At 46.4% G+C, this 16,519-nt stretch overlaps 1 protein-coding gene and 1 long non-coding RNA gene across 4 annotated transcripts in view; one reads left to right on the top strand and one right to left on the bottom strand.

The window, feature by feature from the left end:
* Positions 1–16,519, top strand: part of LOC310842093 — a 52,675-nt gene that overhangs the window by 13,713 nt on the left and 22,443 nt on the right. The window lies entirely within an intron of this gene.
* Positions 1–16,519, bottom strand: part of FOXN2 (forkhead box N2) — a 52,930-nt gene that overhangs the window by 25,536 nt on the left and 10,875 nt on the right. Inside the window, exons 1-2 of one of the 2 annotated variants that reach the window (XM_083733620.1) lie at positions 15,664–15,751; positions 5,008–5,558 (exon numbers count right to left, since the gene is read on the bottom strand). In XM_083733620.1, the coding sequence (XP_083589746.1) occupies positions 5,008–5,544 (537 nt within the window). In that variant the 5' untranslated portion in view covers positions 5,545–5,558; positions 15,664–15,751. Of the gene's footprint in view, positions 1–5,007; positions 5,559–15,663; positions 15,752–16,519 lie in introns of those variants that run through there. The other variant, XM_083733621.1, reaches the window with a different exon arrangement.

Below are 16,519 nucleotides of genomic sequence, written 5' to 3'. Positions count from 1 at the left end.
AAAATAACAACCATTCGTTCCATTTGCATCTCGATCTTTCTTCTGGGTGCTTGTAAAGGTAAAGGTAAAGGTACCCCTGCCCGTACGGGCCAGTCTTGACAGACTCTGGGGTTGTGCGCCCATCTCACTTAAGAGGCCAGGGGCCAGCGCTGTCCAGAGACACTTCCGGGTCACGTGGCCAGCGTGACATCGCTGCTCTGGCGAGCCAGAGCCGCACACGGAAACGCCGTTTACCTTCCCGCTGGTAAGCGGTCCCTATTTATCTACTTGCACCCGGAGGTGCTTTCGAACTGCTAGGTTGGCAGGCGCTGGGACCGAGCAGCGGGAGCGCACCCCGCCACAGGGATTCGAACTGCCGACCTTTCGATCGGCAAGTCCTAGGCGCTGAGGCTTTAACCCACAGCGCCACCTGCGTCCTCTGGGTGCTTGAGGCAGCTCTTATTTATTTAATTAACTGCATCTGCATCCCAAATTTCTTCTCCAAGGAGCTCAAAGTAATGTCCATGGTGCTTCCACACCTCCTTTAAACCCTGAAACAACCCTTAAAAATGGGAAAAGATGAAGTCCCAGCGAAAGAAGAATGGTGAACAAAGATGATTGAATATACTGAGATGGCTAGACTTAACTGTGATAAATAAAGAACAGAATGAAAAAAAAAATTCTTGAAGAATGGAAATATTTTCAAAAAAATATCATGGTTATGCAGGATTTAAAGTATAGCAGCTGATAGTGGTAGTTTAATCATTTATGATTAACATATGTAATGGCTAAAATGTAAGTAATATAGCAACTTTCTAAGGTACGAAAAGAACAAAACGGAAGGGTGGGTGGGAAGTCAACTAATATGAGATACATGTTCTGATGGTTGTTTAAAAGAATTTATAAAGTTTGAAAAGCTAATTTAAAAATGGTATTTTTAAAAAATAATCCCTGAAACAACCCCATGTGCTCAGTTCGGCTCAGAGGCAGTGACTGGGGCCTATGGCCATCTAGTGAGCTCCATGGATTTGAACCCTGGTCTACAAGGTCCTAGTCTGACCCTGTAACCACTACCCAACACTGGCCAGTATCCGTACTGTGCAATGGGAGTTTCAGCACCTGGTGAGCACCAGGTTGCCTACCTTGGGATCAGTGGCAGATAACATGGCTTGTTTGTGGAAGATCCCAGGTTCGGACCCTGGGGTATCCAGGTTTTAGGTGGCTGGCTACGAAAGGCTACTACCTAAGACCCAATCCTACTTGGTATGGAAGGCAACTTCATCTCCTGAAAGTATTATAGCTTTATCTGATCGTCCTAGCCAGTCACTTGAGTTCATCATCACCAGAGGTGAAGCTGAAATCACTCCCCTGAATGTACTTCTTAGAACTCAGCTATTTGTTGCTGGACTGCAGCTCCCACAATTGCTAACTACTGGCCATGCTGATGGGAGTTGGAGTCCAACAACCTCTGGAGGACCGTAGGCTCGCTACCCCTGCTATAAAGGATCTCGCAGGTCAGCTCCTTGCCTAGGTTATCAGAAATAAGTCAGTCTACTTTCAGTGGCCGTTATTTCTAAATACGCTTGGAAATAGCAGCCTTTGTCTTGAAGGTAACACCTGTGTGTTACAAGGGAAGCTGACTTTGCAGAAGCTGCGATCCCAATCCCAAAATGTGATGCTTTGTCCGAGCAGAGATTTTTGTAGCGGTGATGACAATATAAACAGGGAGAGAAAACCTTCATGTTGACAAGATGAACTCCAAGGACCCATCAGCTTCTAAAAAGTCTATGATTTTGAACAAGGCAGGCAGGCTGCACACATCAGTTAGCTAAATAAGATGAACTGCATTGGGAAGTTCCTGACTCACCCCTAGCATCTTCACATTGCCAAAAACAGAAAATAAAACCAACTTTCTTTTTCTTAAAATGAGCATTTCTTGAACATCTGTCATACCCTGCCTCCATTCCATGGGAAAGCAAAATAAGCAGGTTTCGCATCACTTGCACTATTTACTACTGGTCTTTTACAAATCATAGTTCCAAACATGCAAAGACAGGCTTGAAAATGTTTAACCTGGAAGCCAATAGCAGTTCTCACTAGCTCCAAGAGTAGCAGGGGAAGGAGAGGGAGCAATAAATAGGCTTGCTTTTAAGTTCAGATCTTGGCCACTTTTGCAGCCCTATGTCCACACTTCTTTCTGCACGAGAGAGCAATGGGCCAGTGGTGGTAATAATAATAATAATAATAATAATAATAATAATAATAATAATAGTACCCTGCTATCTGACTGGGTTGCCCCAGCCACACTGGTAGGGCACATGCTCAATCTATAGCATAGAGAGGGAACTCCTGCCTTAAATACTAAAGAGGTAGACAATACTGAGGTGGACAGACCAATGGCCTGGCTGGTAGAAGGCAGCTTTCTATCTGCAGTTACGTTTGACCTGGAAATTGGGTCCAATTTAGCAGAAGCACGGCCCTCAGGTGAGAAACACGCCCTGCTCCAGACAGCTACCCTGGCTATATAACAAAGCCGAGTTGTGTTATTTCAGCAGATCTGATCTGCGCACGTATCCTGTTTCCATTGCATAAGCAGATCCTCTGTGAGGAACTCCAAAACCGGTTTTGCAGAGCAACTTAGAAAGCGGCAGTGTTCTTCCCCTTTGATACTCCTGAGTTTGGGTTGCATCAACACGCACACACGTGTGCCTTGTACGTGCCTTCGTGCTTGAGCTTAAAAAAAAAAAGACGGAGGAAAGAGAGGTTCCTCCCTCCCCCCCTCCTGCCCACCCCCACCCCCAGCAAATGGCACACCACCGGATCAGCAGGAACACAACCTCTGCATCGTGGCGGCGGCAGCCTCTCGCAAGCCAGCCAAGCAAGAGGAAATGCTGCCATGGCAACACAAACCAGGCTGCTATTTGAGCCCATACTTCACACGCTAAGCTGTCTCTACCCCCCCCCCCCCCGCAAACAGCACAACTTTCAAATAACTAATCTCTTCCACTTTAGGAAGCGGGGCTGACGCAACATGCAATTTCCAGCTGTTCTGAAACAACCACATCCTTCCCCAGGACGCACAGGCTCTGAAAGGTACACCCAAAAGAGCTGGCAAAAGCCTGAGTCACCTGGGCAGGTACCAAAGCAAGGAAAACAGCAAGAGTGGGCAAGCAGGGCACCGATATTAACTTCTGCGGCATGTCTTACGCTCGCGTGTAATTATTACTGAGTCATCAGTGTTCAGAAACGGAGGAAGAGGGTGCCTGTCCCCTTCCTTTGGTTACCAATACACAGACGCAGACATTGACGGCACCTGTTCCAATGATCTCAATTTACTAGAGACAGTCCCTTGTATCCTGCTACCTGCCGCAGGCAGTGTTAGACACTGAGATATGAAAGCTAGGAGATAAATGGCACCTTCATCCTAGGTTATGGACGCAACAATGGAATGTCTAGGCATGCTTTCTTTAACAACAAGAATACAGTGGGAAATGAATGAACTGCATCTAAAACATCTAACAACCCACCGACGTCTCCCGAGATGCAGAGACTCAGGTCTGAGAGAAGGAGAGACCTGAGTACTCGCAGGAGGAGTGCTTGCCTTTGGGCGAAACAGGGAGGTGAGTCATTGGGGGATGAGGACCGGCCATTACCCTGACAAAGATAAAAGGCTGTCGGACCCCACCCCCCCATGTTGCAGGAGCAACATTGCTGTATGCCAGACCCTGCCTGAGATCCTATACCTGTCCTTGCCTGGTTTCCTGCCTCGTGTCCTGCCTTGACCCTGTCGGACTGTCTCCTAGTGGAACCTTTGGATTCTGGACCAGACCTGGGCCGCAGTTCTCGGGTTACCCCCGGGCCCAGCACAGGCTCGCGCTAATGAAATTCCATGTCGCAAAATGCGCCTAGAACAATGGGAGCTTCGAACACTGGCTGCGGGTAAGTTATCTTCCTTGCACGATGCCCATTCATGGACAGACCTACAAGGGTCTCCGTAAGCCAACAAACTCTTCCAAAGTGGAGTTTCTTTTTCTTCCCCTGAACGGCAAGATCCTTCCTTTAAACAAGGACACCTAGCAGAAGTCCTTCTCACGTCCTATGCACGACAACACTCTTCTCCAACTTGATGCTATTGCGCTCCAAGCTCCGACCAGCCCCCAGCCAGCACGGCCAATGATCAGGAATGATGGGAGTTGTAGCCCAGAGACATTGAGAGGGCCCCATATTAAGGAAGGCTGTGCTATAAAGACTCCATCTGTTTCTGGGGAGCAAGACGAGCCTGAGTTTTGCTCCCAATACTGCAGCTACAAGCTCTGGAGAGGCGGGCAAAGTTAGGTGGAAGTCTAATTTGTTTTCAATTCTACCGATTTGTTTTCAATTTTACCATGGCAAACTAAAAAAAAGAAAGAAAAACAGTTGCAAAAACAGACCAAATCAAACTATTGTTGCACATGGCTAATAAATACTGAGAATCTGAAGCATCTCCCTACCCAATGCCTCTCAGCCTCCTAGTTCTCATCCAGGCTCCCAAGCAAACTAAGATGACCCAACAAAGTCACACAACAAAGAGGATTTCTGGAACCTGCTGACATCAGACTAGTCCTAGGTGGCTAGGGTGCTAGATGGGTGCCTGTAGGAACTGATGGGTGGACCAGATGTGGAGCAACAAACTGAAACCGTATTCTGAAAAGACAGAGGTGTTACATGTTCTAAGTTCTCCAGCCCAGGAGGTGGGAAGGTGGCCTGGTCAGGATGGGGCCGAACTCTCCCGGAAGGAAAGTGTCAGTCTTTTTGGACAACGTCAAAATACTCTGTTGGTTTGACTGCAAGGAACTGAACAGGGCTACCCCTTCTCAAAATTGTAGGGCAGCAAAGACATGGTTTGTGTCTGTGTGTTCCAACAAAACATCTGAATCAAAGGAAGTTCCACCATATTTTCCCTTAAACCAACAAGCAAAGCAAACTGGTTACGGTTTTTGTTTTTTAGAAAAAGAACAAAAGGAAGAGCAAAAAGCGCCCAGTTCTCACCTTGCCGTGGCTTCTCTCCACCTTCCGGAAACACTTGTTCAAGGAAAGATTATGCCGGACCGAGTTCTTCCAGCCAGTGGGGGCCGTGGCAAAATACGGGAAGCGCTCCAGGATCCAGCTGTAGATTTCTTTCACCGGCAAGCTCTTGTTGGGCGAATGCTCTATCGCCATATAGATGAGGAGACTAAAGGAATAGGGGGGCTTCGATGTGGCAGATTTCTTCTCGGGGTTGGAGTAGCAGGAAGAAGGGTAGGCTGGCACACTGTCGCCCTCGATGTCGTACAGGGGGCTAACCACCGGAAGACCCTCACTTCCGAGGCTGAAGTTTGTTAGGAGGTTCGTGCTTTCGTGAAGCCAGTTCAAGTTTGTGAGTTCGTCGTCGGCCAGTTCGCTATCCACGGCCGTGGCCTTCGGCCGAGCCGCATCCACCGCCTCCGGCAAGCTCCCCATTCTTTGGATGTGCCGCAGCCCCGCGGATTTCTCTGCCCCCGGCGTTTCAGCTTTCTTGTCCGGAGTCATTCCAGTTACTGGACCCATTTAATCTTGTTGGCCTAGAAACAGGGAAAAAAGCTTTTATAGAAGCGTAAGGAAAGCCTTCTGGATCAGGCCAGGGGCCCACCTGGTTCAGGATTCTGAACGCAGGACCCAAGCACAGGAATTAATAGAATCAGAGAATTGGAGGCGACCCTGAGGATCATATAGTCCAACCACCCGCAATGCCCCTGTCCCCATACGGGGATCGAACCTGCAACCTTGGCGTTATCTCTGCTCTCCTGTGGTTTCCAGCAACTGGCATTCAGAAACATACAGTGGAGACAGAGTATAGCCATCATGGTTTGAAGTAGAAAGCTGCCTTATAGATGAACAAAACTATTGGTCCGCCCAGCTGATTATTATTTACAGCAGCACCAGAGGTCTGGGAGAGAACCTCAGGCCCAGGGGTGGATTGCGGCCCTCTTGGCCTCTCCATCTGGCCCTCAGGACTCTCCCATGGTCACACTAACCCTGTTTTGTAGCCTCCTTTCTACCTGGGCTGGAACATGTCCTTGATCTCTTATGAGGCCTCTTGCTTGGAGGACAGAGAAGGATCTGATAGGGTGCGCAGAAACTAGCCCACTGTACAAGGTAGAAAATTACATCCCATCTTCTGCCCATTTTTGCGTCTAATTCGCCTGACCACTGCTATGCGGTCCCCAGAAGGATGCCCAGAAGGGAATGCAGTCCTCAGGTTGAGTTGGGTTCCTCAACCCTAGTTGAAAGTAACTGGAAACAGGTCTCCAAGTGCCATGGACTGGCTGGATGAAGGCACCTGTCAGGGAACTTTCATGGGAAGAAGGCTCAGAGCCAGGGGACTGGATGACCATGAGCGTTCAGAGGGAGAAGAGAGAGCAGGCTGGGAGGAGGTGGTGTCGGAAGCTGAAGAGGCAACAGGCTTTAGTGAGCAGGAAGAGGCCGTGGCAGAGAGCAGTTCAGACTCCGACTCGGAGGCTGGAGAGGAGGCTGGCCAAGAGGCAGAGTGGAGACAGGCTGCTGAAGAAACCAGGGAGTCTCCTTCTTTGAGCAGCTCCCCTCTCCCTGGTTTCCCATAACATGGAGAGAAATCAAGCAGGCAGAGCAGAGGATGACTGTGTGCAGACACGGCCTGAGACTGCGTGGGAAAGGCCCTGGAGAGGTGGAGGCCTAGTGGCTACTGGGAAGGCGGGGACCTTCAGTCCTCGCAACTGCTTCATCGGGACAAGACCTCCTGGAAAGAGTTGCTGAGAGCACTAGGCCAGAGCTGTGGGTGGTTCCCTTGAACAAAGAGATAACTCCACTGGCCTGGAGTGATGCATTGCTTTGTTGCTGACCTACACCTGATTCCGGCCCTGACACCAAGGTTTCAGGGAGGAGTCTTGAACCCAGAACCTCCTGTGTGCAGAAAGCACTGAGCTACGGCCCTTTTCCTGAGAGGACGGCTCCATGTTTTTTGGAGAATTAAAGTGCATAATAAACAGCCAACCTGAAATTTAATATTTTTTTATTATTGCGGGGGGTGCATAGAAGTTTGGGCCATCTTTGCTCAGCTCCTTTCCACCCACCCACCCCTCGGCTCGCTTATTGGCAACTGTGTATTCATTTGCCTGCAGGCGCCATTAAGAGGAACAAGTCCTTTGCCATCCTTTCTGTCCCTCGTATTAATATTTGATACGTTGCGTCGTAAACTGTTGCTCTCATAAACAGTATTAATACCGTGGGTTGCTCTTAACCATCCCCCTTTAGCGGTGTGGCTGAATCAGAGACGCCATTTCCCACTGGGAAGCATTTTCATGGCAAAAGCTCAATGTGAGCTCTTTTGAGCTCATTGGAAGGCAGGAATATACAGAAAGTGTGGTATTGGCTGGCCTGCCATTTCTGAAGGAAATGCAATTTTGGGGGGCTCAGTGGCAACACACTCACTACTACGGCATTGGCAGGTAAAGATGGACATCATGGGTTGTGCTTTATTTTAATAAAACAAAAGAGGAGGGCAAAATTCCAAGAGCTCTCGCTTTCTTTGCTATGTATTCAAGCTCTGGGAAAGAAAAACTCCTGAAAATCTGCAGTAGGGTTGGAAATGAAATGGAGGAGGAAGAAGCGTTCACCTAGCTGTGGAAGGCACTGACTGGATAGCATCCATGACGTCACAGACACACAAATATCCAGAGCTGTTTTGCTCTTGCAGGTGAATAATCCACTATAACGACTTCTGCTTCAAATTAAACACTTTAGTATTAAAACAGATAAAAAAATGATTAACAATTGAAAACTTACATACACACACACACACACACACACACACAAATTTAAAACTCAACAGGCCAAGAAGCTTTGTAGTTTGAGGTGGAGGGTCATCAGTCACCCACGGTGCTTGTGGAACCACAATTATGTGCAGCATCTACCAATGCTGAAGATTTGGGAATGGGTAACATTTAGACACACGCTGTCATGAAAACGAAGTTTCTCTGTTGCAAGAGAAATTCTCTCCACTTCCCGTATTCTTCATGTCCTGAAGTCGGAAGACGCCTCCAAGAAAGATGGCTGGATCGCTAGCAACCACAAAGTAACAACCAGGCAATTACTGCATTAAAAATGTCAACTAGTAAGGCCCAAATAAAGCTGAACCTTCAATATTGTTCAGACCCATCAAGGATGACTTGACTTGCCTACACCAAATTATTCTGTAGGCAGGAGGACAGATTGCTGCTCCCTGGAGAGATATAAGCTCCTCGATATACAAGCTCTCTTTAAATTAAAATATTTCATAAAAAGGTTTACCGCCAATGTGTTAAACTTGCAGATTATGGTCCAAACACATATACACATAGAAAAAAAAGATACTTTTTTTTTTTTACTATTTCCTGCAACTACTTTAATTAAATTCTGCATCAAAAACCACTTAAGCATTTGGTAAGCTATAAAGCAGCAGAATTTATATTCTCTGTGCATATATAAAAAGAAACCTGTCTTCATTTCACAGTGGGAACCCACAGCCATATCAGTGTGAATCAAACAGAGTTATGACATCTAATCAAGGCAAGGTTTCTATAGCAATGGCAAAGCGATTTCTTCAGACCTGGCTAACAGGCAGCTGATACGCAAACAGAGCACGCAATGCCTTTACATGCCTTATATCTTGGGCATCCACAAAACAAAACTGAAAACCTGAGAGGTACACGGATGTTTACTTTTATTTCATATTTTTTTTAAGATGGGGAACCGAGCTGAGGGTACAGGCAACTTCCCAAAACTGCCCATAACCCACAACAGTGATAGAATTTTAACCCGGGCACCCAGTGCATTCCACTCTTTGCCATGCAGAATGGAGGCTGTGCAACTTGCAACCACTTCTCCATAGGATTGAGAGAACTGTCCAAAAAGCATAGGTAGTTATACAAGGGCGGGGGCTGCAGGATGAATGGGTGTAAATAGCATCCCCCTACTTTCTCGAGCAGGATCTTGCATTAGATCTCAGTTCATCCATGAGCAGGAAGAGTCCGTCCATTCATAAAAGGGACACTTTGGGTACAACCCATTGTCCCAAACATCCAGAAATATCACATGGCACAACATCACCACCCCCATATATTGTTAAGGACTTGCATAGAATCTTGTTAAATATTAAGAGTATTTCACACACACTTCAGAAACACATTCTGCAGATTTGGGCGGCGGTGGGGGGAGGCAGATACACTGAGATTAAGAAACAGCAGCCCAGTTAAAACATCTTATTCTAATTTTCTCAACAGCCTTTGTACATTCTGCCCCACAAGTGTGGGTTCCCAACTCATTCCTAGGTTGCCCAACCCACGGTTTGCCATGATGCAAGGCCATTAAACGCTAGACCATGGTCTGAAGAGCGTTGACGAACCCTAGTTTGGAGACTGGCTAACTTAGTTAGCACTAACCTGCCTCAAACCATGATGTGAGTTGGTACTGACAATAGCTTTCCTGGTAGGACAACGTGGTAAACTGTGGCTAGAGCACTTGGGAAAGGACGTGAGCTTCTGTGCCACATTCCCAAGCTAAACCATACGATCATATGAAGCTAATTTAGAATGGGCAAGATGACGTCCCTACCTAGCCCTGCCTTCCCAAAGCCAGTACCCTCCAGATGTTGTTGGATTAAAACTCCTGTCAGCCCCAACTAGCATGATCCCTCTGAGATATCAGGTTGAGAGAAGTCAAGTCCTTTCCTTATATAGAGAGATTGGCTGCGGAAACCCAGCCAGATGGGCAGGGTTTAAATAATAAATTAACAATAATAGTTGTTGCATTTATTATTATGAAAAGAAAAACTGTTAACGTACTAATTTTTAGCACACTCAAAGAGATTTATCATATATTTGCACATGCTGAAGTCAGGTGTTTGGAACTGCCCAGGTGGATGGATATCAAACCCGTTTACAGTGGTACCTCAGGTTAAAAGCTTAATTCATTCTTGAGGTCCGTTCTTAACCTGAAATTGTTCTTAACCTGAGGTACCACTTTAGCTAATGGGGCCTCCCGCTGTTCCACGCCACCGCCACACAATTTCTGTTCTCATCCTGAAGCAAAGTTCTTAACCTGAGGTACTATTTCTGGGATAGCGGAGTCTGTAACTTGAAGCGTCTGTAACCTGAAGCATCTGTAACCCGAGGTACCACTGTACTGAGCTGCACATTTATTTTATGAATAAAATTTCACCGTGGAATTTCTCCCCAATTTGGGGGGGGGGGGGAATCCCCACTGTACAAGACGGCTCTGAGTACGGGACCCTCACACATCCTTGTCTGTATAGGAGTCAAATCAGCCAGCAAGGGTGTTGGATAAAGAGGGGATAACTGAAGCTAGAGAACTCGCAGCATTCCTAAATAGAGTTGTGTTCTGGCTTCCTGCTTGTTCAGCACTGCACGTTCCAATCGGTCTCTGAACGGCTGGACTGTGGCCTCATTACGCCAGAACTTAAACCTTTGGCATTTAATACCAGAGTGCATTATGTTGCAATGCTCTTTAGGGTGTGTACCTGCATAAGAGTGTAGGTGGGGGCAGGGAATCAGGAGGCGGAGGAGGGTTCTTCCTAGACTTGTCATTATGATCTGACATCCCATAAAACCTGTTCTGCCTCCTGGGCAAAAGAGAGAGGAAGTCTGCGTAAAAACAGACACGACTATTTTACGCTGCTGAACAGCATTCAACCTCCGTGTCATAGTTGGACATGCCCATTCCCCTTGTCCCCTGCTTCTGAGTACCAGCGGCTCAAAATCACAGGAGCAGAGAGAATTATTGTGCTCAAATCCTGCTTATGCGTTTTTCCACAGGTATCTTGCTGGCCACTGTGAGAATGGGATGCTGGACTAGATGGGTCATTGGCCGGATCCTGCAGGCTCTTCCTATGTTCATGTTAGGTGGTATCTGCAGGAAACCCTCACCTGCAGAGCACAGTGATGGATTGGGTATCAGTGTCAGAAACACAAGAGATCTGATCTAATCGCCAAAGGCACATTAAACCTAGGTTACGGTTGCCCTAATGGAATGTCTAGGTGCCTTTTTCCTCCACAAAGAAGTTTGTTGTTAGTATTATTATTCATTTCATTTCTATACCGCTTTATATTTTATAGAACAAATCTCAACACATTAAAACATCAAATAGAACAATCCAGAATAAAACAAATTCAAGCTTCAAGGGAAAATATTTCAGATCCTTCTCTAAGGGGCATTTTGCACCCAGAGATCTCCTCATGGTTGCAATTGGGCCAGTGCAAAACACGCCTGGCAACTGTCTAATTTCTAACACTGTTGGGTATGTGAGACAATCTTTCCTGCGAGACAATCTTTCCTGAGTGATATTACCAACAGACGTACTCAAGAGTAGACCCACTCAATTCATGAACATGATTGAGTTTGCTCCATTCTTTTCAATGGGTCGACTCAAAAGTATTCAGTGGTGCCCCGCAAGACGAACGCCTCGCAAGACGGAAAACCCACTAGACGAAAGGGTTTTCCATTTTGGAGGCGCTTCACAAAACGAATTTCCCTATGGGGTTGCTTCGCAAGACGAAAAAATCTTGCATCCCCCCGTGGGTTTTTTTCACTTTTTTCGCCCTTTTCTTAAGCCGCTAAGCCGCTTATCAGCTGTTCCGCTGATAAGCCGCTTAACAGCTGATCGCTGGAAGCCGCTTGACAGCTGTAGCGCTAATCCGCTAAGCTGTCAATGAGCTTGCTTCGCAAGACGAAAAAACCGCTAGACGAAGAGAATCGCGGAACGAATTCTTTTCGTCTAGTGAGGCACCACTGTATCTCGGTGGAATACAACACTTTCGAAGCAGACTTTTCTTCCATGAACTTCTCTAAATTTCCTTTAAAGCAGTTGGGCAAACAGGATCACAGTATTTATTTTTTTTAAAAGGCTTTAGTATCACAAAATTCTTATGCTACTAAATCACAATCATCATCCAAAGGCCTTCTGGTATCTCACAACAAGGCATTCTCAATCTTTATTTTCTTCCCCAAGCGCCACAACCTCTAAACCAGGTGTGGAGATTCAGCTGGTGTCCAAACCTGGAACACAGAATCTCCGTCTGACATTTGGCACAGATCTCATTACAACGCCTATGTGCTAGGGGTGAGGAGAGAAATATGTTTCAGTTCTCATTTAAAGATAAATGTGCCTATTCATGCTTCTGAAACAACACAAGAAAACTGAAGCACACCCATCCTTCAAAACTCACAATTCTTCGAATTTTGCAAGACAGTTCTCTGGAGAAGTAATGTGTACAAAAATGCATGCGGTGGAGTAAGGTGTCCAATAAAAGGCACATATTAGTGAAAGCAACACCTGAAATTTAGGGGAAATTGCTCCACAAAATGTGTATATTAGGCAAAGTTGCATTCACACATGTGTATCAGGAGAAATCTGTATTATAATGCTGATGAAAATATTTTTTAATGCAAACGGATGGGGAAATGTGAAGAACTGAAGTTAAGATTCGGGGGGGGGGGGGGAGAGACTGGAAGAAACCAAAATGGCCAGATTTGCCCATCCCAACCAAACACATAATTTCCGCTTCCGATTTGACAATGGGTGTAGCCTGTCGGGACGGCTCCTGAACTCAAACACAGACTTCCCAACTGAACGCCAAATTTCATTCCAACGTCTAAACGCTCCAATCGAGGCAGACCAACAAACAGGAGAGAGAGATTTGTTTGGCTCCGCCATCAGGCCCCTGAAACACTCATCCATTTAAAGCATATGTTCAAGGAAAATCCAAGAGGCGAGGAGCAAAAAAGAGTTACCTTTATTCCTTCTCTCCCTTTCCCTTTGTTCTCAGCAACTTCCACACATGTGCTACATTACGCTGCCCATCTCACCAGAGCTGCTGCTGAGATCAGAGGTCAGATTTAAATCCCAAAATGCAACTACAGACGGCCTATATTTGATTACAATGCTACATACACCGCCGTGTATCCAAGACAACTGGAGCATTATGTTCTCCTCGGGGATAAAAAAGGAGGGGGGGAGAGAAGAAACCTGCCTCTTGGTCATAGTTAAGGCAAGCTGGCACATCCCTTAGCAGTCTCATCCCCGCTAGATGAGAAAGCGCATGCAGCTGTAGTGTTCATAGCACAAACCACCTGCCTTCTACCTGGTAGCGCTGATGACAGACATAATCCGTTTTGGGGTGCCGTTCGCACCCCAAAAAGTCCGCAACTAGAGCGCCTCTTCCACGCATGTGCGGGAGCAATCAAGCATTTCTGCGCATGTGCAAAGTGCACAGATTGCTTCTGCGCATGTGGCAAACCTCCGGGTTTGCCACGTTTGTAAGCTGAAAGTCCGTAAGAAGAGCGGAACGCAACACGAGGTATGACTGTATATATATGTAGCTCGTGTATGTTTATATATGTCCATGCTTCATTGTATTCCACCAGTACAAGTACTCCCCCCAGAATTAAAACACAATTGCAAAACTGCTCTGGGGATTCCAGAGTGGAAGTGTGAGGATGCTGTTAAGAGCATTAGTAAAATGACATCCTTCGCATCTGGTTTTTCTCTAGTTCAAATCAGCCACAATGGAAACATGCAAACCTGTTTTTCTTCACAGCTCCCTCTGAGGAAGGGGGGGGGGAGGTACACTTTTACCCAACACGGTGTGTTGGCTTGGATTGTGAGGATATCTCCAAGTTAGCTTCAGATTGGCAAACTTCCCCCTCCAATGTAGCCATGAAGAGGAGGTTGAAAACTTTTGGTTCCTTTTTAGCCACCAGAACCTGACAACCTGTGATTAATCTTAAGTATGGTTTGTTGAAACAAGCCAAACTATAGTTTAGGAAGTTGACTTTGTTTCAACTAACCATACTTAAACTTAATCAGTTTAGGGTTGGATGTCAAACTGCGGTTCATCCGAAACAGAAGCAGAAATTTTCTATCTTGTCCTCATGTCTGTGCCAGAAGGAGAGGAGGGAGAGTTCAAGTCTGGGGTTCACTTTGGCTTGCTCTTGCAACACCAAACCATAGTTTAGTCCCAGTATAAATCAGGCTACTGGGGACACTGCCCTACAATACACACTGGATATCGAAGACAGTACTCACACCCAATTAAAGGGCAGATTGTGCCAAAGTAAAACAAACACTACTATGGCAATCAGGGAGTTTATATTATGAACAGATATGCATAGGGTTGCTCTGCAGATTACACGTTCAGCTTACTGTTGGGTCTAAAAATGGAAGCAAGACTTAAGCCCAATTCCTTTCTTTTGATAGATACTGTTACGATGGAAGGGGCGCTTTATCCACGCTGTGTGCTAGACCTCTCCATAAAAGAGCACATCTATCGCATAATTAGAGCGCAAATAGGAGCAACCGAACACAGGCACCAACAATGCCTCTATTAATTAATCTGCCTTTATCCCCTTAAGCATTATTGTTCTCAAGCATTTTCCTAAGGGAAACCAACTGGATTTTACCATTGTTGAGAACCATCTGTCTGCTACTACCTCCGGCAGCGTGGTTGAACGAGTGAAGCCACCCTGGATTGCCATGGTTTTTGGGAGAGGGGGGGCTTTGGGGGGGGGAGGGATGGTCGGGGAGTCTTGCTTATGCAGCTCAATATCTAATAGGAAATCGTCTGTGTTGCAATCCGTACATTTGCAAACCTGCTCACCGGTTGGAAAGCCGCAAAGGGGGTGGAGGGCTTGGGAATTGGCAATGCCTGTAGCAGGGATCAACTTTTTAATTTAGCCACCTGGGCAAACTCCATATAGAATTGCCATTCACCGTCTGTGCATGCTTCAAGTTCAGAGCTGTACAAAGAGATCCTTTCTGTCCCTGCGCCTTATCTCTAATTCCAACCACACTTTCATGTTCAAACTGCAAGGGCGCATGTAGATGGGCACTCGGATAGTCACAGCAGCTTCCCACACACTGTGGAACATACATCCCTAATCAAGAACAGTGACAGAAAATTATCCGGCCGTGTTTTACGGCTGGTGCAAGCCCAATTTCAACCACACGGAGATCTTTGGACACCAGGTTGGCGACTGGGGAAAGCAAAATGCCCCTTGGAGAAACATCTGTAATATTTTCCTCGAAGCTTGAATTTGTTTTATTCTGGACGGTGTTATTCGACGTTTCAATGCTTTGAGGTTTGCTCTTTAAAATACAATGCGGTATAGAAATGAAATAAATAATAGTAATAATGAATCCCAGTGCTAAAAAGGGCCTAGACTAGGGGTAGGTAAACTAAGGCCCGGGGGCCGGATCTGGCCCAATCACCTTCTAAATCCAGCCCACGGACGGTCCGGGAATCAGTGTGTTTTTACATGAGTAGAAAGTGTCCTTTTATTTAGAATGCATCTCCGGGTTATTTGTGGGGCCTGCCTGGTGTTTTTAGATGAGCAGAATGTGTGCTTTTATTTAAAATGCATCTCTGGGTTATTTGTGGGACATAGAAATTCGTTCATTATTTCTTTTGTCTTCAAAATATAGTCTGCCCCCCCCCCACAAGGTCTGAGGGACAGTGGACCAGCCCCCTGCTGAAAAAGTTTGCTGGCCCCTGGGCCTAGACATTCCATTGTGGCGACCATCACCTTGGGTTTAAGGTGCCATTTGGCAATTATATTATATATATGAGTTTCCAGCACTGCTTAAGAGCCAATCTATACCTGCAGGGGAGTCATTTGGTGCTGAGTGCCTGGGATCGTACAATTTCAAGGTGCAGCAGGTGCATGGCTGGAGGAGAAGCCATGTTGGAAATGCAGATATGTAAGCCAAGCACCAAATAGGACCTCAAACCTAGGTTATGGTCACCACAACAGAATGTCTGTTCGCCAGGGGCTTGAGCTAGACATCCCTTTGCAGCGCTACAATACTACAATTCTGTGATTCTATGATCTCAACTACATTGCTTGGCTGTAGCTTGCGCGTAAAACAATTCACTTCTCCCTGTATGCAAGAAGGAGAAACCCACACCATGGAAATGGACCAAACTGTGGTCTGTGAGTTCTGCTTGGGTAGCCTACAGAAAGGCTGCAGCACAGTCAGAAATACCTGTACTCAGCCCTATACTTATTTTCCTTGATATGATGCCTGGAGGACTGAGATGCCCAGCAAGGGGTCCATGATTCGCTCAGCAGTACAGAAGCACAAAATGTGTGTCTTTTGCTATGCACAAGTCTGCTGGCTCGATGGAGATGTCAGTCGCCAACCTGGTGCCCAGAAATCTCCACGAGGTCGCAATTGGACCCGCGCCAGTAGCAAAACGTGCCTGGCGCCCAGGGAATTTTGAACACTGGGGATAAGTTGGGTATCATTTTCTTAAATGCTCCATTAAAAAAACAACAAGAAGTTTGGCAGAGAGAAGCCTAGTTCCAGAAACAAGAACCCTCTCTGCCTTTCCAGGGGCAGGGAAATTTCTATATGGAAGTGCAGCCCCCAAATTCCCTACTTTGCCATTTCTCTCAGACCTCCGAGATTTTCAAAGCATATATATATATATCTACACCTTTTGGAAGACTGCAA

This window comes from Podarcis gaigeae (genome assembly GCF_964106915.1).
Source record: "Podarcis gaigeae genome assembly, chromosome: 3".
Lineage (NCBI taxonomy): Eukaryota > Metazoa > Chordata > Lepidosauria > Squamata > Lacertidae > Podarcis > Podarcis gaigeae.
Note: the sequence above shows the minus strand (reverse complement) of the source record. Positions and strands in the feature narration are given on the sequence as shown.